At 43.4% G+C, this 23,597-nt stretch overlaps 1 protein-coding gene across 3 annotated transcripts in view; it reads left to right on the top strand.

Annotated features, from left to right (window-relative positions):
- Positions 1 to 588: 588 nt before the first annotated feature.
- The window catches only part of LOC145343187 (ras-specific guanine nucleotide-releasing factor 2-like), a 213,633-nt gene continuing 190,624 nt past the window's right edge, over positions 589 to 23,597 (top strand). For all 3 annotated transcript variants that reach the window (XM_080189205.1, XM_080189204.1, XM_080189203.1), the window contains exon 1: positions 589 to 1,306. In XM_080189205.1, coding sequence (XP_080045331.1) covers positions 1,031 to 1,306 — 276 coding nt within the window. In that variant the 5' untranslated portion in view covers positions 589 to 1,030. The remainder of the gene's footprint in view (positions 1,307 to 23,597) is intronic.

Raw genomic sequence — 23,597 nt, 5'->3', positions numbered from 1 at the left:
TCTAGAATTGTTTTAATGACAGAATGTTCTGAATGTTCTGCTGAATCATTAGCCATTTCGTGCCCTCTCAAAAATGTAGTTTGGGATTTTACAGATCAACACAACTGTGGTCAATAAAATATTCTCCCACTTCATCTTGATGTCGTGATTTCCATGTTAGTTGAAGTTCCTGGAAGGGGGGGGGGGGGTGTTGGGAATAAAGAATGACAGGTACTTCAAAAAAAGTTTTTAAAATGATAGATATCCCCCAGGCTGTCTGTGAATGCTGAAAACATATTTGAATGAATGGATCAAAGGCTGTCATATACATGTTCTGGAGGTGAGATAAGTCAAACTTCCGAATGAAGAATTGCGAGCAAAACATAAAAGCAGTGAAGTATTTGATGTGGCCAAATGACTGTGTGCGTGTGGAAAAGCTCCTACACGAGCCCCAGCCTGGGAAAGCTGGGTGAGGCTGGGAGGGAGATCCCTGCCCTGGACTGCTGACTGTGACAATAACAGGAGCCACACGGGGTCGTGTCTCTTTAAACCGGTGTCAAAGCCGATTTACAGCTGATCTCCTCCCCACGTGATTGTGTCTTACAGTCTGTTCCCAAACCCCGTGCTTTCCAGCGTGTCTGGGCTCGGCACCTCGACCACTCTCTCTCTCTCCCTCTGTGTGCCTGCAGTCAGCCTGGAGTTTACCGCTGTTGCTGCTGCTGTGGTTGGTTCGCAATGCCTCACCCCTCGCTCCCGTCCAGAGGTGTGTGCTCCCGGTCTCCTCTCGCCTACCCACCACTTTCTGGAGATGCCTGAGCTCTCAGCAGCTTCCAGCTCGCTCACACCTTAAGTTTCATCCTGTGTGTGTGTGTGAGAGAGAGAAAGAGATACAGACTTTGGGCTCATGGGTTTCTGCCCAACACCCTCTTGTTGGACAATGCTGGGATTGAAATAGTTTCCTCTCTCTCTCTCTTAAAAGCAATCAGAAATCTCCCTCCCCTTATCCCTCGCCCCTTAGCAACAACAACAACAAAAGTCTGGCGGACGGAAGATGCAGAAAAGCATCAGGTACAATGAGGGACACGCTGTGTATTTAGCTCTGATCGCGCGTAAAGAAGGGACGAAACGTGGCTACCTGAGCAAGAAGACGGCCGAGAACAGCAAGTGGCACGACAAGTGGTTCGCCCTTTACCAGAATGTGCTCTTCTACTTTGAGAGCGAGCAGAGTAGCAGACCCTCGGGGATCTATCTGATCGAAGGCTGCACTTGTGAGAGGGTCCCGTCCCCCAAGCCCCTGACCATGGGCAAGGAGACCCTGGAGAAACAGGTATGACTGAGAGGTGCATATTCCCACCTGCAAGTTCAACTGCAGCAAATATCTTGTCTATCTGTCAGTGTACCCAGATCCAACTGTCAGGCTGCACAAGCCTGCCACCCGACTTATTATTATTTTTGTAGTTGTCATTCCTGAAGAGGAAATTATTGTCATTTACAATGGTCAGAAAGTGCCATCTCTTAGTAAAACTCACGTGACGGGTGTTAATGTTTTCCACAAACTCCCTGTTACAGTTTTACCACAAGCAGTGGGAGCGGTGTGTAATGTGTGGAGACCTTGCTGTAATTAGACCTTCTGGCGATCCCAGCAGAAGTCAGAACCTGTCCGCTTCTGTAAGAACTTTTAAGTTCTTAATTAATGATCAATCAAAAGCGTACACCCCCCCCCCCCTTCCCAGGAATAAACACTGGCACCATTTGGGGAAAAGCTCCGCTGTGATTAGTCGAAGATGAAATCTGTGTGCAGGCAGCAAGCTTTCAGTTCTGAATACTACCTCATCAGTCAGATTTGGTTTAGGACTCATGTTCCGTTTAAAACATTGTCTAATATTAATACATACGGAAAACCAGGCTTGCATTGTCCCAAAGAATATATTTCTGCAAAGGTTCACAAACATCCATGTGGCACAGTCGCTCGCTGGTGTAGCGGGATTAAAGTTGCCCTGTGTGTTTTGTTAATATTCTGCTTCAACATATTGTTTCCCTTTTTAAAAACATATTTCCTGCTCATTTTACCACTTGTGAAACCCGCTCCAAAAAAAGGTATGAAATAAGGTTCACTTACTGTGTCCTCTGACGCAACTATTATAAAATGTTAGCTCAGAATGAAATCCAATTCTCCCTCGCCAAAAATCTGACAGTTTGCGTTAGCGTTGGAAACAGGTAATCTACATTCTTCGCTGCAAAATTTAATTATGGACATTTTATGGGATTTGAAATCTTTGATGTCCTACCATCACTGCAAAATACTTCATGACATTATTTTGGAAGCAATCCAGGAATGGAGTTTCGAGATTTATCCTTTTTGTTTTGAACGCACATGTTTGCACTGGCGGCGGACACTTTGAACGTTATCATCAGGTTGTAATCTTGGGTTTTGCAGCCCCAAAGGCTACGCTCACTGAGGGATACAGATTGGCTCTGCGCTTGTCATTTGTATTAAGCACACAAACAAACAACAAAACATCGTGGAGTTATGTCATTTGCCCTACAGTCAAACACCATTTATAAATAGAAATGTGTTCTGTACCACCTGACCCATCTTTACTGCCAAGCAAAGAGAAAAACACTCCTGTAAAAATATTCAGCCTCTGGTTTTCCACTAATTAATGCACTTAACATTTGTGTTACTGTGCCTACGGGCGCAGTTGAAGACAAAACACAACATCGCATAATTCTGCGTTCATCTCAATTGGGTTATACTTTCCGAGTCACCAACTGTTACCTTAAGGAATCACAGACAACATACAGGGTTGCGACGGTAGTTTGAGTAGCCCTTAATGTAATTGGACCATAAACAAACATTAATGTATCTTAATAGCGTTATCCCACAAGGCACTGGTACTGTGTGCGCCTACATAATTGACTGATAAAATATTAATATAGTGAGTTTTATCTTCATTATCCCCTGTACACGATGTATCAGGGAGGTCTTTTGGTACAATGGTTCACGCACTGTCTTTGGGCCACAAGTTCTGGATTTGAATCGCTTCCCAGCACTTGATGGTTAAGGAAGGTGTGTGTTCATAATGTGGCAGGTTCAGTATCAACTTGCATATCCTTCTCACACACGCCAATGGCAGGCAGTAAAAGAAGGAGAGAGTTATAGAAGCATAGAATCTCTACAATGCAGAAAGAGGCCATTCAGCCCATTGACTCTGCACATACTTTCCAAAAGAGCATCCCACCCATGCCCTCCCCCCTGCCTTATCGCCAAACTCCACTGATTAACTACGGCTAATCCACCTAACCTACACATCTTTGGACTGTGGGAGGAAACTGGATCACTCAGAGGAAACTCACGCAGATATAAGGAGAATGTGCAAACTCCACACATCAGTCAACCAAGGTCAGGATTGAAGCCAGGTCCCTGACACTGTGATGATGTGGAGATGCCAGCATTGGTCTGGGGTGAACACAGTAAGAAGTCTGACAACACCAGGTTAAAGTCCAACAGGTTTATTTGGTAGCATGAGCTTTCGGAGTGCTGCCTGATGAAGGAGCAGCGCTCCGAAAGCTTGTGCTACCAAATAAATCCTGTTGAACTTTAAACTGGTGTTGTGAGATTTCTTATTGTGCCTGACACTGTGAGGCAGCAGTGCTAACTACTGTGTCACCATGCCATCCCTTGGATGGAAAGAATGTTGGAGCCTCCAACATCACTATCCATAGCTCCAGACGGCAACACACAAAACTGTATGTTGCCACAGCAACTTAGACTCCCTGAGAGGACTGCAACACACCACCACTACAATGTTTCCAAAGTGTCAGCAAGGATACACAGTGCACAGTCTTTGGATACTTAAAGGCTGGCAGTTCTTTGGTCTGAAATGGTAAGGAAAAAGCTAAGTAGTAAGGATGCATTTGATTGTGTATCACCACTCCCAAATAATATTGAGAACATGCTTGGAATATATTACCATCTGAAACATTATTCCTCCTCATTTTTTCACAGCTGGGACATAACTTATTCTAACATGTCTTCTTCAGATGGTTATTTGTGACATTGTCATCATTCAGTCATCAGCATCTTTCCTTTTTGAAGCTCTCTGTAATGAAAAATTTTGGGTTTGGTCTGCCCCTCCAGCACAGTAAGTGTCTGTTAGGTAGGCATGGTGGTACAGTGGTTAACACTACTGCCTCACAGCACCAGGGACCTGGGTTCAATTCCAGCCTCGGGTGACTGTGTGGAGTTTGCACATTCTCCCCGAGTCTGCGTGGGTTTCCTCTGGATGCTCCAGTTTCCCCCCATAGTCCAAAGATGTGTGGGTTAGGTAGATTAGCCATGATAAATTGCCCCTTAATGTCAGGGGGAATGAGCAAGGTAAATATGCAGGGTTACGGGGATAGGACAGGGTGAGATTCTGTTGGTGCAGGCTTGATGGGCCAAATGGCTTACTTCTGCACTTTCGATTCTAAGTATGTGTCATTAGGACGTGGGAAACTTCATTGGACGTGGAACAGCTAATTCACTCAAATGTCCTATTGAAAAGAAAACTAATCAAAATCCATTTTATTCTATATAATTTGTAGTATTTGTTGGATTCCCAGTCAAAACCACCACATGTAAAAATAATTTTCTATTGGATGTGAAATAGCATTAGTGATAATAATAAATAGACACTAAGTTCACTCAGATGATATTCCTGTCTCTTATTTTAACTGTCAATAACCAGTTAAATGCATGTGTTACAATAGTACACTGGTTATTGACAGTGTTTCATTTCAAATTTATGAGGGATCTGGACAGCGTAGTTTGGGGCCAATTGTACCCACGTGTGAAAGGATCATGACGAGAAGGCACAAATTTAACGTAATTTACAAAAAGAAGAAAAAGTGATATGAAAATAAACTTTACGCAGCGAGTTGTTCAGCATTGCCTGAGAGTGCAGTGGAGGCAGGTTCAATCAAGGCATTCAAAAGGGAAGTAGATTGTTCCTTTTCAAGTAACAATGTATATCATTACAAGGAGAAAGCAGAGAATGGCACTAAATAAATTGCTCATTTGGGGAGTTGGTGTAGAAACACTGGACTAAATGGCCTCCTTCTGCACTGTAAAAATTTTGTGATTTTGTGATGTATGCATTAAGCATTTTTTTGCTATTGTCTGCAGTAAAAAATAAGTTAAACCCTGTCTAATTGTTGACAGAACTATAACCAATGAACATCCAATGATATTCATAAAAGCAATCAATCCCTAAAATAAAGCTCCTTTAGGTGACCATGTCAAGATCCCCCACACCGTTCCCTCAGCAATATTACATCCCATAATTTAAGAAAGACGTTTCGAAAGAAATTATTAAAGTTTAGTCAAATATTTATTTATAGCATCGTATCAATGCCTTTGACAAATTCCCCTTATACAGATCTCCCTTTCTCCGAGCTTGATGAGTTAGCATTTCTCTGTTGCAGGCACTGGGATGTATTCCGCAAAGCGATCTTCTGCTGTTTTGCAAAATCAAGGTGTTCCTTCATATAGTGTTTATAAACTGTGAGCAGTGTATTGGTGTAGTAATGAAATGGTTACATCACTGAAGTTGTGAGTTCATATATTGCCATGACAAGTTATAAAACCCCATCCAATAAATCCGATTTATGGCTCCATCAGAAAAGTGACTGTGAACATTAATGGGTTGTTGTCCTAAAACTCCAGCTGGATCACTATTGATCTACAAACAAGGGATTAACCTATCAGCCCGATAAATGACAAAAGCAAATTATTACCGATGCTGGAAATCTAAAATAAGAATTAAAAAAGAAGCTAGAGAAAACCAACAGGTCAGGCAACATCAGTGGTGAGAAACAGTTAAAATTTCAGCTTCATGACCTTTCATCAGGACTGAAGAAAGATAAAAATGTAAGATTTTTTAGCTAGTGGAAGTGCGGGGGGTGGGGGAGAGGGAGTACAAGAAGCTCTAGGGTGGAAGCTGGCAGGCAAAAGATTTCATGATGCAACTGTCAAAGAGAATTGTAATAGATATGGAATCATAGAATCCCTACAGCGCAGGAAGAGGCCATTTAGCCCATCAAGTCTGTACTGGCTCTCCAACAGAGCATCCAGCCAGGCCCTTCCCTGTAACCCCATGTATTTATCCTGCCAATCCCCCTAACTCACACATCCCGGGACACCGAGGGGCAACTTAACATGGCCAATCTGTCTATGGATATGGTAAAGAATCAAAGCTTGAGGCATGCATTGCTCCATAAAGAACAACTTAAAGGAATAAAGAAAGAGAAAAGACTGACCCAGCAAAAGAAAAACAAAAGAGAAAAAAAAGCATGTAGGATGAGATGGAAGCAGAGGTTATGATCTGGTCACCCATCCTGTATCTGGTCATTGCCAATGTAGAGGAGAGTGGTGAACATAGTAGACTACTTCGAGAAAAATAAATTGCTGTTTCATTTGAGGTTGAGTTTGGGGCCTTGATCCAAAGATGGAGGTGAAACAGTAGATGTTACATCTCCTACACTTCGGCTTTTGCAGCATGACACCTTTTGTTATTTAACCTTTTCTGGACTCCACCCTATCATAGACCTCCTTCTTCAGTGCTAATGAAAGGTTATTGACTTGAAATGTTAACCCTCTTCCTTTCTACAGATACAGCCTGACCTGCTGAGTTATCCCAGCTTTTGTAATCCTAATTTTAATCCTATACTTGAATCTGGTCCACATTACAGTGTTGACTATTGGGTCTCAGTATTCATGGAGAAGGGTCAGTGTTATTTGTGGCCCAGAATAATGCAGAGTCCTGCTGAGTTTAAAGGCAGAATCTCATTTGATTTTTTTCTCTCTGTTGGCCAGGCAGGCCTATAATATAAGGCCAAAGGAGGAAGGGAGAGATTGCAGAGAGGTCGATTGTGTTCAGCATTGGACGGATGCTCAGCTGGGAAGCTGTGGGGAGAGTGGCTCGGTGATGGGGAAGGGAAGGGAGAGTTTGGGACAGGTTAGCTTGGGGGTTGCTCCTCCTCCTGCACTCCTGCTTCTCCCGGAGGGCAAGCAGGACTTAACTGATAGTCCTGGCCCTCCTTACCTCACTCTAGCTGTCTGGTTTCCTGAACTCTGGAAAACCCAGTCTGCAGCCATGAAATCTAACTGGCTGTTAAAATCTGAGGTAGCCTCACTCAGATATTTAAATTATTGGCTCACTCTTGAGTGCAAGTCACAAGCCTGCTGCCCACTTGCCCCAGTAAAATTAGAAGTAGGTACATTCTCAATGGATTGTGTTTGGATCTCACATTTTAAGAATTTATCAACTCCACTGTCTCTGGCAGTTTAAAATTTCCCTCTTGATACCTTCTGAATTGCAAAAACAATCATTATGGAAAACTACTTTCTCAGAGTAGCAAGAAATAACTTTAAATTCAACTTTGCCAGTCACTGACATGTCGAGAACAAGTAGGAGCCCCCCACTGCCACATATTTAACATACTAAACATGTTAAATGTATCCATGATTTTACCTTTTACTTTTTTGAAGACCTTTTATGAATATCCTTAGAGTAGTAGATAGAGTTCTGCTCACAAAAAGAGGCCCCTCAGCCCATAATGTCTGTGCCGGCCATCAAGCACACATCTATTCTGATCCCATTTTCCAGCAATTGGTCCATTGCCTTATATGCTATGGTGTTTTAAGTCCTCATCTACAGGCTTCTTAGATGTTGTGAGGGTTCCCACTGCTACACCTTCCTTTCAGGCAGTGAGTTCCATATTCCCGCCACCATCTGGGTGAACAATTTTTTCCTTCTTACCTTATGCCCCCTGGTTATTGATCCCTCTGCTAAGGGGAAAGGTTTCTTTTTATCTAGCCATCTATGTCCCTCACAATTTTTTACACCTCAATCAGAACCCTGATCCCCACCCCCTTAAAGCTTTCTCAGCTTTAAGGGAAGCAACCCCAGCCTCTCTCCATAGCTGAAACACTCCAGACCAGGCAACATTTCGAGTGCAATCATACTCTTCCTATAGTGTAGTGACCAGAACTGCACTCAACATTCTAGCTGTGGCCTAATGACTGTTTTATGCAGTTGCATCATAATCTCCCTGCTCTTATATTCTATGTGCATTCTTAACTATCTTACCTTCCTATTTAAACACTGCCATCCTCTCCTGTAAGCTTCAACTTTTCAAAACCCACAGTTCTGACTCTCACAGTTTAAGGCAGATTCAACAGTCTGAGGGTGAAATGAGAACTTCACAGTACGTTTCAGTATGCGGCATGGTAGCCTCACAGGGCCAGGGACACGGGCTCGATTCTGACATTGGGTCACTGCGTGGAGTTTGCACATTTTTGTAGTTTGCCTCCATGTGTTCCGTTTTCCTCCCATTGCCCAAATATGTGCAGGTTAGGTGCATTGGCTAAATTGTCCTTTAGTGTCCAGAGATGTGTAGGTTATGTGGATTAGACATGGTAAATGCACAGGGTTGTGTGGATAAGGTGGGGGATTGGTTTGAGTAGGATGCTCTTTCAGAGAATTGGTGAAGACTTGATGGGTCGAATGGCCTCCTTCTGCACTGTAGGAATTCTATGATTCTATGAGTTTCAACTGAATTGTCTCAAGCACAAAAACCAAGGTCGATATTCCAACGCAGTACTGGGGGAGCACTGCACTATCAAACACAGGCTCCACCTGCCTGCTTGGGTGGATGTAAAAGATCTTGTGGCACTATTTGGAAGGAGAGCATGTGAGTTATTCAGCGATACCTTCCTTCCCACTCATGTGTGCTAGCCAATATTTACCTCGCGATCGGCATTTAAAAAAGATTATCTGGACATTATCACATTTCTGCTTTGCACAAATTGGCTGCTGTGTTTCCTACCTTACAACTGTGCCTACATTTCATTAGCTTTCAGGTACTTTGAGGCATCCAATTGTCATGAACAGTGCTAGTCTTTCCTTCTTTTAATTTCTGTAACAGTATCAATTTGGTTGTTTTCCGAAGTAAGATAATAAATTCCAGAGACTTTATTATTAAGTTTAAAAAACACAAAAAGTGAGGGAGAATGGAAAACAAGTATCCGCTTCAAAAAAGAGAGAATAGTGACTGCACATTTTTCTGAATTTAAATTGAAGATTCGGAATAATTTATGGAGCTGTTTAAAGTTACGAAGGAACGACCAGTATACTATACTGCCCCCATCATAACATGGCTGGTGTGGACGGACAGTCGGGCAGGATTAGGCGCGTTGCTTTTTAAAGCCTATTTGAGAAATGACAAAAAGGAAGGAGGTGCACATTATTTGGTGAGAGAGAAGAGGGGCGGAAGGAGAAGCTGAAAAGGACACATACAACACACACTGTGTTGATGTGTGTAGGACAAGGGACATGGTTAAATTTAAGATATTAAGGACAGGCAAAAGAGTATCTTTTTTATACAGAGGTTTATGAGTCTGTGAAACATACTATTACTGATTCAAACAGAGAGGCTGGGACTGCTCACCTTGTTAATAAGCCCGTTGCCCAGTTCGTACTACAGTTGGTGTGGGCAGTCAGGCAGGAGTGGGAAGGTTGCTTTGAAAGGCTTACACGAGAAATGATAGGAAGGAAAAGTGAGGTACAACATTCGGAGGGGTCCCCCTCACGCATCAACACTGGTGTTACTGGATCTGGCTCCTGAGTCGAGAGGGCTGCTGGAACTGCGGGAAGAAAGCCCGAGGAATATCATGGCTGCCCCAAGAAGGTCATTCCTGGGGTTTTAGGGCTGGGAGGAATCCCAGAGCCCTGGCTGGAGGGAGAGGCAGATGGGAAGGCTGTGTTTTCGCAGGCAGTGTAAAAGGTAGAAGGAAATGGCGGGGTGGGGGGGGGGCAGTGCTAACATTTAGGGGGTGGTGCATCAATGTGTGCGAGGGGTATTCCCCCTCAAACCCTTCCTCTCCTGCACCCCCTTCTCCTCTCCCCTTCTCTCCCACCAAATACTGTGCCTTTCCTTCCTTTCTGTCATCTCTCAAATAGGCTTCCAAAAGCAAGGTGCCTAATCCTGCCCATCTGCCATATTATGGTAGGGGTAGTATATTATAGAGGTCATTATACAGCCTAGCTGATTCTTCATCATTTATTTACATATGGCAGGCACACTACTATATTTTGGAGGTGAAATCCAAGGATGGGCAAGAAGGTGATGGGTTAGCAGCTGAGTCTATTTTCTGTATCCGTTACCTCCCTCCCAGCCCTCCTGTCCTCCGCTACCCATTGCCTCCGCCACCAACTGACCCATTGAAAGCACACCTGGCAGGGGCACATAAAATCCAGCCCCATGTTTAATATGATGGAGAGGTGTTTGAAGGCAAGGCTAGGAAGTTTCAAGACTCATGAATAGTCAACAGCTACTGCTCTAGCTCCATATCGGGCCCAGGAGGTGCACAATTTCAGGATTGTGTGATTGACAGTATTATAAATTGCTCCACAGAAATATTCAACAGCTTCTCAGTGATTGTAATTTCAGTGAACTTTAACACAGCTGGAAGAAAGTGACATGGTTTGTGGATAATGAGGCTGGTATTCTATTCTACCTTACAGGTTGATTCATTTGTTGCTTTCTGCTCAGACGGGATTACATCTGTTGACAGCAACAGATTAACAGTTTATTCATCTTGCACAAGTTCTTGAACAGATCTACTGTGATTTTTGTCTCTCGACTCCTAGCAACTCTTACTGCAACACTGCCTATCCTGGTCTTTGGATTACTGCACACATCTGGAATAGGGATCTGGAAGCAAATATTAGGAAAGGATTTCAATTCTGATGAAATGTTGCTTATTTTTCTAAGTCTATAGATGATAGGAACTTAGGTACAGGAGTAGGTCATCCAATCTCTCAATATTCTTCTGTTCTATTCTACTCTATTCATTATAAGCCTGTTCTGCCCTTAATGAGGTTTTCTATGACCTAACACCACTTACCCCACATATTCCCCCCCCATCCTTTCAGTTAACAAAAATCTGTCAATTTCAGATTTAAGTCTAACAAATGCTTGAACATCAATTGGTGTTTGCAGAAGGGATATTCAAACTTTTATCAGCTTTTGTATCGTACTGCTTTCTAATTTCCTTTCTTAGAAGCCCTGACTCTAATTTTTGAACCATATCTTTTTGTCTTAGAACCCCTAATAAGTGTTAATAGTTACTCTATATCTAACCTACCTGTTCCACTTGAAAACTGATAAATCAGTGATGCATTTTCTCCAAGGCCAATAAATCATTACTAAGGTGTGATGCCCAGAACCGTTCACAGTGATGTCTAACCAAGAGGTTGTATCACTCTAGCATAGTTTCCAACCCCTTGTATTTTAATTTCTTAGCTATAAAGGCCAACATTCTTTTGGACTTTGGATTATTTTCTGTACCTGTTCATGACGTTTTGGAGTAAATTTTCTGGTCCCGCCACCTTGCGAATTGTCATGGGCGGACAGAAAATTTGATGGAATATTTAAAGGTCTGTTGACCTTGGAAGGGAATATCTAGTGTTGGGGCAGGCGCGACTGGAAAATCCTGCCCTTAATCTTTGTCTATTCTATTCGAGAGGAGCCTCTGACCTCATATTCCCACAATCACTAAGACCACCTGCTTCCATCTCCACAACATCATTGTCTTTACCCTCTCAGCTAAGATGCTGCTGAAATCCTCATTCATGCTTCCTTTTCCTCTAGACTTGACTTTTCCACTGAATTCCTGACTTGTCTTCCATTTTTTATCAGCTTTTGTATCGTACTGCTTTCTAATTTCCTTTCTTAGAAGACCTGACTCTAATTTTTGAACCGTATCTTTTTGTGTTAGAACCCCTAACAAGTGTTAATAGTTACTCTATATCTAACCTATCTGTTCCACTTGAAAATTGATAAATCAGTGATGCATTTTCCCCAAGGCCAGTAAATCATTATTAAGGTGTGATGCCCGGAACCATTCACAATGATGCCTAACCAAGAGGTTGTACTGCTCTAGCATGTCTGCTTTCCATGTCTTAACTTGCACCAAGTCCCATTCCCCTAATACCCCTGTGCTCACTCACCTGCATTAGCTCCTGGTCAAACAGTGCTTAAACTTTCAAATACACATCATTGTTTTCAAATCCTACCATGCCCTTCACCCCATCTCCATTTCTGTAATCTCTTCCAGTCCAGCAAGCCTCTGAGATATCTTTGCTTCTTTAATTCTGGCCTTTTGTGCATCCCCAATTATAAGTTTAAAGTTTATTTCTTTATTATTGTCACAAGTAGGCTTACGTTGAAGAATCACTCTATTGTTGATGGCCCTGCCTTCTGTTGCCTTGGCCCTCACTGCAGGAATAACCTCCCTACACCTCTTTGCCTCTGTACCTCACTTAAGACACGCTTTTAAATCTACCACTTTGACAAAACTTTTGATCATCATCTGGCCTCATATTTTTTTGGCTCATTTTCATATTTTGTATTCTGTGATGCAACTTGAGATGTTTTATTATGTTAAAAGTGACATATACATATAAATTGTTGGCTTTAGGTTCCAAGTCACATTAGCTCCCGTAAAAATGCATTGGCCACATTCACAGGATCTATTAAAGTATCTTTATAGTTTTACGTTTCTATCTACACTGCTTACCAGCTTTGAACGTTTTCTTCTGTTTCCATCAAAGGTGGGTCCTAATCCTGCTGGTATCAGTTGGCTACACAGTTTTGCCATCCTCCAATTAAGAGGCCATGCCTGTTGGCATCCAATTAAGAATCAGGGATGGGTTACTGAGGCAGGAGGCTTAATCAGAGGGCCTGATGCCCTGGATGACTGACAGCTTCACTGGGCAAGGTGGGCACTACTGAGGCAAGTAGGGAATTGTGAGGGAGCCCCCAAATGTCAGTGCTTCCTAAAACATTCAGAAAATAGAGAAAGGCCACAACCATCAGGCAATCATGGTGGAGGGTAAATCTCTCACAGGATTGCCATTCTTAATGGCTGAACAATCTCCACAGGATCACCTCGAGCTGTCATCTTCTTATTTTGATGGGAGCACTGAGAGGAGGAGGTGATGGCATTCTCAGCAACTGGCCCCAATTTGACCCTTAATTGGCCACTTGTCACTGCTGGGCGGGTAGCCACTGCAAAGTCAACCCTACCTTCAGCTAAATTGCCTAGGACACATCAGGGAACCAACCTGCCACACAGTTTTCAAATTTTGCTCCTTGTCTCATCTCCAACTCTGTCTCAGTGAATGAGATTTTGCCCAACATCACCTTATCATTGAATCATTAAGTTTGGATGTTGCCTGATGTGCTGAGTGTTTCCAGCATTTGATGTCTTTATTTCACTGAGGAATATGTTTAGTTAGGCTATCAGAACTTTGGTATAACCAAACAGTAAACATTTTATAAATTGCTAACTAGTTTATACCATAGGGACCATTGATATTTCCCTAACCTGCAGTAAACAGGATTCACAAGTGCAATCTGAGAATAAAATATGAAAACGCCAGACCTTCTTAAATAGCTGACAGCCAAAGAATCTCCATTATTAATCCTAGTCTAAGGATATTAACAATAAGTTGGGGAGATTTTCCTCAAGGGCAGGATTGCTGCCAGAAGTGGGTCGACGCAGGATTTCCAACGGCTGATCCAATCCTGATGAGGTTCCTCTTCCAGTTTCTTGGATTGGGTCAACCAAGCATCCCAGTGGTGATCCATTGCTTCATGGGCTGAAATGATCTGAAATGCCATCCAGTAAGACCCAAGCTTAACATTTTTTATTCTTTCATTGTGAGTATCACTGGCAAAGCCAGCACTTGTTGCTCACCCTTAATTGCCCTTGAGGAAGTGCTAGTAAGCCACTTTCTTGAGCCTCTCCATTCCATCTGTTGGAGGTATGGTGCTATTAGTAAAAAGCATTATGAATGATCTCAAATGTAAAATGGTCAGCCCTTTGCAAGAATAAGGAGGCAGGTGCCACCAAGATACTTATTGTGCCTCCCATCATCATAATCGAGTCATCACCTCTTTGCTAACCTTAGGCTCCACCTGCAATAGAGTATAGAAAGCCTCTGTCATGATTAATATGAGCTTCAGTAGCAGTGAGGGCGTTGCAAACTCAGAAGCCAGCTCAGGAGATGAAGATTGAGTGGAAGGCCTCCCCATCCAATTTTACTCAGTTCCCTGCCTCAGCTGAGAGTTTGTGGAAAATCCTTGCTGATGAGTCCTGCAGTTGTTCAGTTTGATTTGATTTGATTGGATTTATTATTGTCACATGTATTAGCATACAGTGAAAAGTATTGTTTCTTGAGTGCTATACAGATAAAGCACACCATTCATAGAGAAGAAAAGGAGAGAGTGCAGAATGTAGTTTACAGTCATAGCTAGGGTGTAGAAAAAGATTAACTTAGTGCAAGGTAAGCCCATTCAAAAGTCTGACAGCAGCAGGGAAGAAGCTGTTCTTGAGTCGGTTGGTACATGACCTCAGACTTTTGTATCTTTTTCCTGATGGAAGAAGATAGAAGAGAGAATGTCTGGGGTCCGGGCTGTTTTGCTGAGGCAGCAGGAAGTGTAGACAGATTCAGTGGATGGGAGGCTGGTTTGCGTGATGGATTGGGCTACATTCACGACCTTTCATAGTTACTTGTTCTCTCCCCCCACCCCATCCACAACATTTTTAAAATATCATTTAGTTGTTCACTAGATACTGCCAACATGTAAATTTAGTCATCTGTAATGCATTGCATTTCTTAAAACTGTACACACTTCCTGAGTCACGATTTTGCCACATAATATAAATCTGTGAACACTTGCTGATGCTTGGAGTCATGCTGAACATAACATCTATTTACTTTCAATTAGTCACACTTGTGCTACACCTCCTTTGCTTTATCTTTCAGTCTAGTCTTCCTATATGGCACTGCTCGCCTTCTTTGACTCTTATTCACTATAATTTTTGAATATTGCTCAAACATTATTTTCCATTCCAACAGTGCTGCAATTTTTACAGTTTTGAGATTTTATTTTTCTTTATTCTGCCAAAGTGTCTACTTTGTATCATAATGTTTCAGCAATATTTTCTCACTGGGATAATCCATCATTTTTGCAGCTTCTTACTTTATTGGTTGCTCTGGTTACTGCACTGCACTGCAACACAGTGGCACAGTGGTTGCTGTCTCACAGCGCTGGAAACCCGGTTTCGATTCCCGGTTTTGAGTGGAATTTGCACATTCTCCCTGTGTCAGTGTAGTTTTCCTCTGGATGTTCTGGTTTCCCCCACACAGTCCAAAGATGTGTGGGTTAGGTATATTGGCCATGCTAAATTGCCCCTTAATGTCAGGGGGACTAGCTAGGATAAATGCATAGGGAGGTGGGGATAGGCCCTGGGTGGGATTGTGGTCAGTGCAGACTCAATGGGCTGAACAGCCTCCTTCTGCACTGTAGAATACTGTAGATTCTATTACTTTGAGGCACTGAGAGTTGACATTTAATACATCAATGCCCATGTTGATAAATGAAGAAATAAGTTAACCTTGTGTGACTTTAAGAGATGTGCTGTGGACCGTGAATTAAAATTCTTTCTCCGATTTTAGCCTTTCCTGTTGCTGCCTCTTCCCCATGTCCACAGTTTTAATATCAATATTGTCATCATCTTTTGAAAGTTGATAGTGAACCTTCTCAAGCTGTTGCTGATCGGTAACTGTACAGTGGTAAGGAGGTTGAATGTTATTTAACTGGACTGGAAACCCAGGCATTGTATGTTCATGATCCTACCTTGGCAAGTTATGATTTGAATTCAATGGTCTGATTTTTTTGTTCCCCCATCAGGTGTGTAGTCAGGATATAAGCACATTCAAACTGGGAGAAAGTGACTCGGAAGGTCAAATATTTCTTCTGGGCTGGGTTGGGTGACCACAAAACAAATGCTGGGCGTGGAGATGGGATGGGCATTCCGCCTGCCTTGGTGCACTGGCGCTGTATCAAAGTTGTTTTTAGAGACAGCAAAATATAAGACAGCCCTCCATCCCTCACTAGTCACACATTCCCCATGCCCTATCCATGCCACTTTTCCCACCTTTCCCATGGCACCTCATACCCTCCATGGCAAGCTAAGCCCTTCTGCCCCACCTCCATGGTTCCTTATACACCCTTCGTCAGACAAAGGGTCATCATCACTCAAAACATTGCTCTGTTCTCTCTCCACAGACACTGTCAGACCTGCTGAGATTCTCCAGCTTTTTCTGTTTTTGTTTCAGATTCCAGCATCCACAGTATTTTGCTCTTATCCAAGGTATCTACTACATCTACCTGCATTGCACTGCTCCTCAAAGCATTTCATTTCTCCTTTCTAACATTATGAATGGCAAAGTGGTTAGCACTGTTGCCTCACAGCGCCAGGGACCTGGGTTTGATTCCTGGCTTGGGTCACTATCTGTGCGGAATCTGTACGTTCTCCCTGTGTCTGTGTGGGTGCTCCAGTTTCCTCCCACAGTTCGAAAGATGTGCTGGTTAGGTGAATTGGCCATGCTAAATTTTCCCTCAGTGTACCCGAATAGGCGCTGGAGTGTGACAACTAGGGAATTTTCACACTAACTTCATTGCAATGTTAATATAAGCCTACTTGTGACACTAATACTTGAACTTAAAGGTTAGCTCTCTGTAATTCATATTCAAACTATTCATATGTTCACATTAACATTTTCAGCAAGTATGTGCAATATTTATTTTATAAACTCACATTTTCATTCCTTGGATTTACGCCCTTCTTCTACCCACCATCCATAATTTAATTTCTTGCCATCTGTGCCTACTGTGTTGTTGTTTCTTACCTATTAGACACACCCTGCATTCAACACCTACTCTTCTTTTTCTGCCCCAGTGCTCACTTGTTTTTTGATTTATCCTCTGCTCCCCTTCTCCTCCTCTACATCACTTGCTATTTTTCATCTGCTGCTCCACTTGTTTTTTCTCATCTTCACTTCACCAATTCCCCACTGTATTCCACCTCTGCTCCTTCCCTCCTTCTCTGCATTGCCTTTTTGCCCACAGCTGACAGCTTCCTCCCATTTGTACCCCACCCAGTTTTGCTTCTTGCCAAGGTAACCACTCTGCTTCCTGTTAGCTGTTCTCCATTTTTGTTTGTTTCGTAGCACGTTGGTGTCACTGGGAAAGCCACCATTTGATGCCAATCTTTAATGGCCCTCAAAGGTGATGGTGGCCACATTCAAGAACTGCTGCAGTTTATCTGGTTAACTCTAGTGTTTTTTTTTGTTTTTATTCAGCTATTTACCATTTATGTAGATGATCTGGAGGAGGGAACCGAGTGTATGGTGTCGAAATTTGCTGATGACACCAAGATTGGTGGAACGGCAAATTGCACGGAGGGTGTGGAGAGTCTGCAGAAGGATCTAGATAGGCTGGGCGAATGGGCCAGGAACTGGCAAATGGAATTTAATGTTGGCAAGTGCGAGGTGGTCCACTTTGGTAGGAATAATGGTAGGAAGGACTATTACTTATGTGGCGAAAAACTGCAGCAGGCGATGGTGCAGAAGGACCTCGGGGTCCTTGTGCATGAGTCGCAAAAACCTCAGCCTGCAGGTGCAGCAGGTGGTCAGGAAGGCTAATGGGATGCTGGCCTTCCTAGCGAGGAGGATTGAATATAAAAGTAGGGAGGTCTTGCTGCAGCTGTATAGGGCATTGGTGAGGCCGCAGCTGGAGTACTGTGTGCAGTTTTGGTCGCCGCACTTACGCAAGGATATTTTGGCCTTGGAGGGAGTGCAGAGGAGGTTTACTAGGCTGATACCGGAGTTGAGGGGCTTGAGCTATGAGGAGAGGCTGAATAAACCAGGCTTCTACTCGTTAGAGTTTAGAAGAATGAGGGGAGATCTCATTGAGATGTATAAGATGATGAATGGGATGGATAGGATAGAGGTGGAGAGACTCTTCCCGCTCAGAAAGGACAGTAGGACTAGGGGGCACAGCCTCAAGATAAAGGGGGGGCGGTTTAGAACGGAGTTGAGGAGGAACTTCTTCACTCAAAGGGTGGTGAATCTCTGGAATTCTCTGCCCGTTGAAGTGGTGGAGGCTGCCTCGCTAAATATATTTAAGATGCGGGTTGATGGGTTTTTGATAGGTGAGGGGATCAAGGGTTATGGGGAGAGGGCGGGAATGTGGAACTGAGACACGACAGATCAGCCATGATCTTATTGAATGGCGGGGCAGGCTCGAAGGGGTAGATGGCCTACTCCTGCTCCTATTTCTTATGTTCTTATTCCAATTCAATCAAATCAAGTCCAATTCAGAGTCTCAACAAGTTGGGACATTCCCAATCCAAGCTGACAAGACAGGGCTCTCACCTCCTGTCTTGGGCTTGATCTACATGATCTAAGCTGATTGGAGCAGGCACAGCTCCTCCCCCAAGGCTTGATCTCATTTGCATCTTAGCCAAAAGGCCGAGATGCCACTTTTAAAAATTGCTTCAAGTGAAGCTAAAATGTAACCTAATGACTTCAACGAAGCGCAGTATGCAGATACTACTCTTAATCTAAGCCAAAAGGCCGAGAGAGAGATCCAACATTTTCACCCAGCAACAGTAAAGGAATGGCAATATAGTTACAAATCAGCACGGTGAGTAGCTTCAAGGGGAGTTTACAAGTGGTGATGTTCCCATGCATTAGCTGCCCTTGGAATTCCAACTGATAGAAGCCATGGGTTTGGAAGGTGCTGTCAAAGGACAGTTGGTGAGTTGCAGCACTGCACCTTGTACATGCTGAACATTGCTGCTACTGTGCATTGGTGGTGGAGGAGTGAATGTTTTATGTGGTAAATTGAGTGCCAATCAAAGAAGACTGCTTTGTATTAGACATTTTTCTAGCTTCTTGAGTGTTGTTGGAGCCACACTCATCCAGGCAAGTGGAGAGTATTTCCTGAATTGTGATGTGTAAATGATGGACCGATCTTGGGGAGACAGAAGGTGAGTTACTCATCACAGGATTCCTAGCCTCTGACCTGTTCTTATAGCCATAGTATTTATATGGTAGTTCAGGTTAGCTTCTGGTCAGTGATAACCCCTCAGGGTGTTGATAATGAGGATTCAACAATAGTAATGTCATTGAATTTCAAGGGGAGATGGTTTGATTCTCTCTCTTGTTGGAGATGGTCACTGCCTGGCACTTGTGTGTTTTGAATATTGCTTGCCACTGAGAGCGTGAATGTTGTCCTGGTCTTACTGCATTTGGACAAGACCTGCTTCAGTATCTGAAGAATTGCAGATGGTGCTGAACATTGCACAATTATCAGTGAACATCCTCGTCTCTGACCTTACAATGAAGGAAGTTCATTGAGCAGATGAAGATAGTTGTGCCTAGGGCACTGCCCCACTAAACTCCTGCAGAGATATCCTGGAGGTGAGATGATTGACCTCCAACCACCACAACCACCTTCCTTTTTCACAGGTGTAATTTCAACCTGTGGAAAGTTTTCCCCATGATTCCAATTGACATTAATTTTGTTGGGGTTCCTTGATGCCACACTCAGTCAAATGGCTGCCTTTATAGCTGAGATGTCACCTCACCTCTTAAGTTCTGCTTTTTCGTCCAAGTTTGGATCAAGGCTGTAATGAGGTCAGCAGCTAAGTGGCATTGTGAAACCCAAACTGAGCATTAGCAAATAGACAACATCTCCTACCCTTTGCTGCTGGTCAATAATAGATTGATGGGGTGGGGGGAGGGTAATTAGCTGAACTGGATTTGGCCTGCTTTTTGTGGATAGGATGTACCTGGGCCATTTTCCACATTGTAGTGTTTTTCCAATACCAAACCTCATCTGCTACTCACCATCCTTTTACCTCTCCCCTCATATATGATATTACTTAATATATCATCTCCTCCTATACTGCATGTATTTGGGAGTATATTTTTCTTATGTGCACACATTTCCTATTGCACCCTACTTCCATAAAGCAAATATCCACTATGTACAATACAACATAAGGTGTGCTTATCCATGTCTTAAAAATTGAGTGTTGCAAAATACTCTGGATTCCGCCTTTCGCTTAAAGTATCAACGGATCAGATATGAACTAGGAATACAATTAAAACTTATTTATTAGTGTCACAAATTGTCTTACATTAACACTGCAATGAAGTTACTGTGAAAATCCCCACATCGCCGCACTTCAGCAACACAATCCTCCTGACCAGCCCAATTCCATCCACTTCCCTTCACCTTGGCCTGTTAATTTCACTGGGCTCTTAAAACCAACCTGCTTCATAGCAGCCAGGGTAATAAACAAGGGGACGTGACCTCCCTGCGTTCATGGGAATTGCATCACCCTGTGGCCTCTGGGGACTTTTTCCACTCTGGGTTCCAACCAGCTCCAGCCACTGGAGGTTTGAGCAAGTCAGTGTGTTTTAGAGTCATAGAGGTTTACAGCACGGAAACAAGCCCTTCGGTCCAACTAATCCATGCTGCCCCTTTTTTAACCCCTAAGTTAGGCCCAATTGCCCATGTTTGGTCCATATCCCTCTATACCCATCTTACTCATGTAACTGTACAAACATTTTTTAAAAGACAAAATTGTACCTGCCTCTACTACCACCTCTGGCAGCTTGTTCCAGACACTCACCACTCTCTGGATGAAAAAAATTGCACCTCTGGACACTTTTGTATCTCTCACCTATCACCTTAAACCTATGCCACCTAGTTGTAGACTCCCCTACCTTTGGGAAAAGATATTGACTTTCTAGCTGATCTGTGCCCCTCATTATTTTATAGACCTCGATAAGATCATCGCTCAGCCTTCTAAACTTCAGAGAAAAAAGTCCCAGTCTATCCAGCCTCTCCTTATAACTCAATCCATCAAGTCCTGGTAGCATCCTATTAAATCTTTTCTGCACTCTTTCTAGTTTAATAATATCCTTTCTATAATAGGGTGACCAGAATTGCACACAGTAATCCAAATGTGGCCTTACCAATGTCTTGTACAACTTCAACAAGACATCCTAACTCCTGTATTTAATGTTCTGATCGATGAAACCAAGCAGGCTGAATGCCTTCTTCACCGTTCCGTCCATGTGTGACTCCACTTTCAAGGAGCTATGAACATGTACCCCTAGATCTCTTTGTTCTGTAACTCTCCCCAACGCCCTACCATTAACTGAGTAAGTCCTGCCCTGGTTCAGTGACCAAAATGCATCACCTCGCATTTATCTAAATTAACCTCCATCTGCCATTCATCAGCCCACTGGCCCAATTGATCAAGATCCCATTGCAATCCTACTGTCCATTATACCAACAAACTTGGTGTCAACTGCAAACTTACTAATCATGCCTCCTAAATTCTTATCCAAATCTTTAATATAAATGACAAATAACATGGACCCAGCATTCACCCCTAAGGCACACCGCTGGTCACAGGCCTCCAGTTTGAAAAACACACCTCTACAACCACCCTCTGGCTTCTGTCATCAAGCCCATTTTGTATCCATTTGACTACCTCACCCTGGATCCCATGAGATTTAAACTCTTGTAATTCCAGTGGGCCCCAGAACTCTCTGCCGCTAGTAGAAAGTTATGACCCAAAACGATGGGAAACAAAAGCGCAAATATCTCTACCATACTGGATGAATCCCATATGTGAGTGGCAGAAAAGTCTAAACCTTCAAATGTACTGGCTGATAACTAAAAAGAAGACGCAGCCCGAAGGCACTTTAAATTGTATTATCGGCACATTTCACAAAAAGGAAAGTTAAGCTTTATTTGTATAAGATACTGGCAAGTTCACAATGGCAGTTTTAATCACAAATTTTAATAACATTAGTTCAGTCCCTGCTTGTCCCAATTCTGGGCACCACAGATTAGGAATGATGTGAAATCTTTGGAAAGCGTACAGGAGAGATTTATTAGAATGCTTTCAGGGAAAAGGAATTTAATTGACTGGAAAATCTATGGATGAAATCTTACTGAAAGTGGCAGAGTGCTGGGTCTGGAGTGGAAAATGGACATGTTTTCGGACCGGATCTAACAGCTCATTAGTATTAATTTCTATTCCCATGTTCCAGCAGCACGTTCCCTCTGGTTCACCCGCCAAGTAACAACTTCGCTGCTTGAGGCACTGGAGGGCTCCATATAAATGGCTTCCCAGCACTTGCTCCAGAATGAATACAGGGGATGGCAGCTAAAGTCATCTCAGGCAAAAGGGTGTCAGCAGGCCACCTCAATCTCAGCTGTGGATCCTGGGGAGACACCTAGATGTAGTGTGAGGGTGAGGAAGATTAAGAAACTGTAGGCACTTAATGTACCTGGGTCAACATAGGTCCTGTCGCAGTAAGGTCACCCACAGAGCCTCCACCCTCTCTGTTTGTGCTACCAGTTTCACCTGGCACCTCATTCCTGTGGAGTGTAAGAATGGCAGTGCTATGTCCCTCCCACCCTCTTGCCAGCCCCTATTAAGGAAGGGCACTCCCTCAGCTGTGAAATGGACAAGAACCCAGGAAGGAGGGCATGGGAAGTGCTGCCTGCATACCAACCCTCACAACCCCTTTAGAGCAAAGGGCGCCCCAACAGGAAGGGAAGGTACAGTCTGCAGGTGACTCCCTCCTGAACCCTCTCCCGGAAATGGCGATTCTGGGACTCCTATCCCCCCGCTCCCTATGTTGAACCTATCCCCCGGATCCTCCGGAGCAATACACACTGTGGAGGGTGCTGGCAGCCTGAGCACTTGTCTCCAAAATCCCCCTCAGAGGTGAAGGTGCCACGTTCACACTTATGTAGAGTTGTTGCAAATGGTGCCAATGTGACATCATGCCGTGTCTGCTGAAAACTCTGTGTTGGCTCAATATTCGGAGAGAGTGGTTGTTAATGGCATGCTAATGTATTAAAATGAGCTTTCTGTGGTCCCGCGCTGTGTTTCACAATACTCAGCTGGAGGGATACTGGAAAGATCGGAACTCGGAAACTTGCCAGCGTGAATAACGCTCTTCAGATTTTGAGCCTTCGCCGGCAGCCGGAGAGGGCAAGCTCAATGTTTTCTCCTTGGAGCAGAGAAGGCTGAGAGGAGATTCGACAGAGGTGTTTAAGATCATGAACTGTTCAGATAAGAGTAAGTGAATAAAAAGTTTTCAGTGGCTAAGCAGCTTGATAATGAGAGGCCGTAGGGATAGAGGTGATATGGAGGTAAACTCATGCAACAACTGGTTATGATTTGGAATGCACTGCCTAAAACAATGAGGACAAAAATCCAATAGCAGAATTCAAAAGGGAATTGGATAAACAGTTGAAGGAGATAAAACTACAGGGCTATAGGTAGGAGAGGCACTAACCGGATTGCTCTTAGAAAGAGTTCGTGCAAACTCAATGGGCCCAATGTTCATAAGATATAGGAGCAGAATTAGGCCATTTTGACCATACAGCCTACTCTGCCATTCGATCATTGCTGATATGCTCCTCAATTGCATTTTCCTGCCTTGTCCCCATTACCTTTCAACCCGTTACAATTAAAAATCTGTCTAACTCCTCCTTAAATTTATTCACTGTCCCAACATCCTCTGCTCTTTGGGGTAGTGATGGTAATGGCTACTTTCTGTCTTGTATCATTCTATGCTTCTTCAATAACTCGTGTATCTTTGATGGAAGATCAA

The sequence above is a fragment of the Carcharhinus amblyrhynchos genome, chromosome 5 (genome assembly GCF_965287045.1).
Source record: "Carcharhinus amblyrhynchos chromosome 5, sCarAmb.v2.hapA, whole genome shotgun sequence".
NCBI classification, from domain to species: Eukaryota; Metazoa; Chordata; class Chondrichthyes; order Carcharhiniformes; family Carcharhinidae; genus Carcharhinus; species Carcharhinus amblyrhynchos.
The sequence above is the reverse complement of the archived record's forward strand: the minus strand, read 5'-3'. Positions and strand labels throughout refer to the sequence as shown.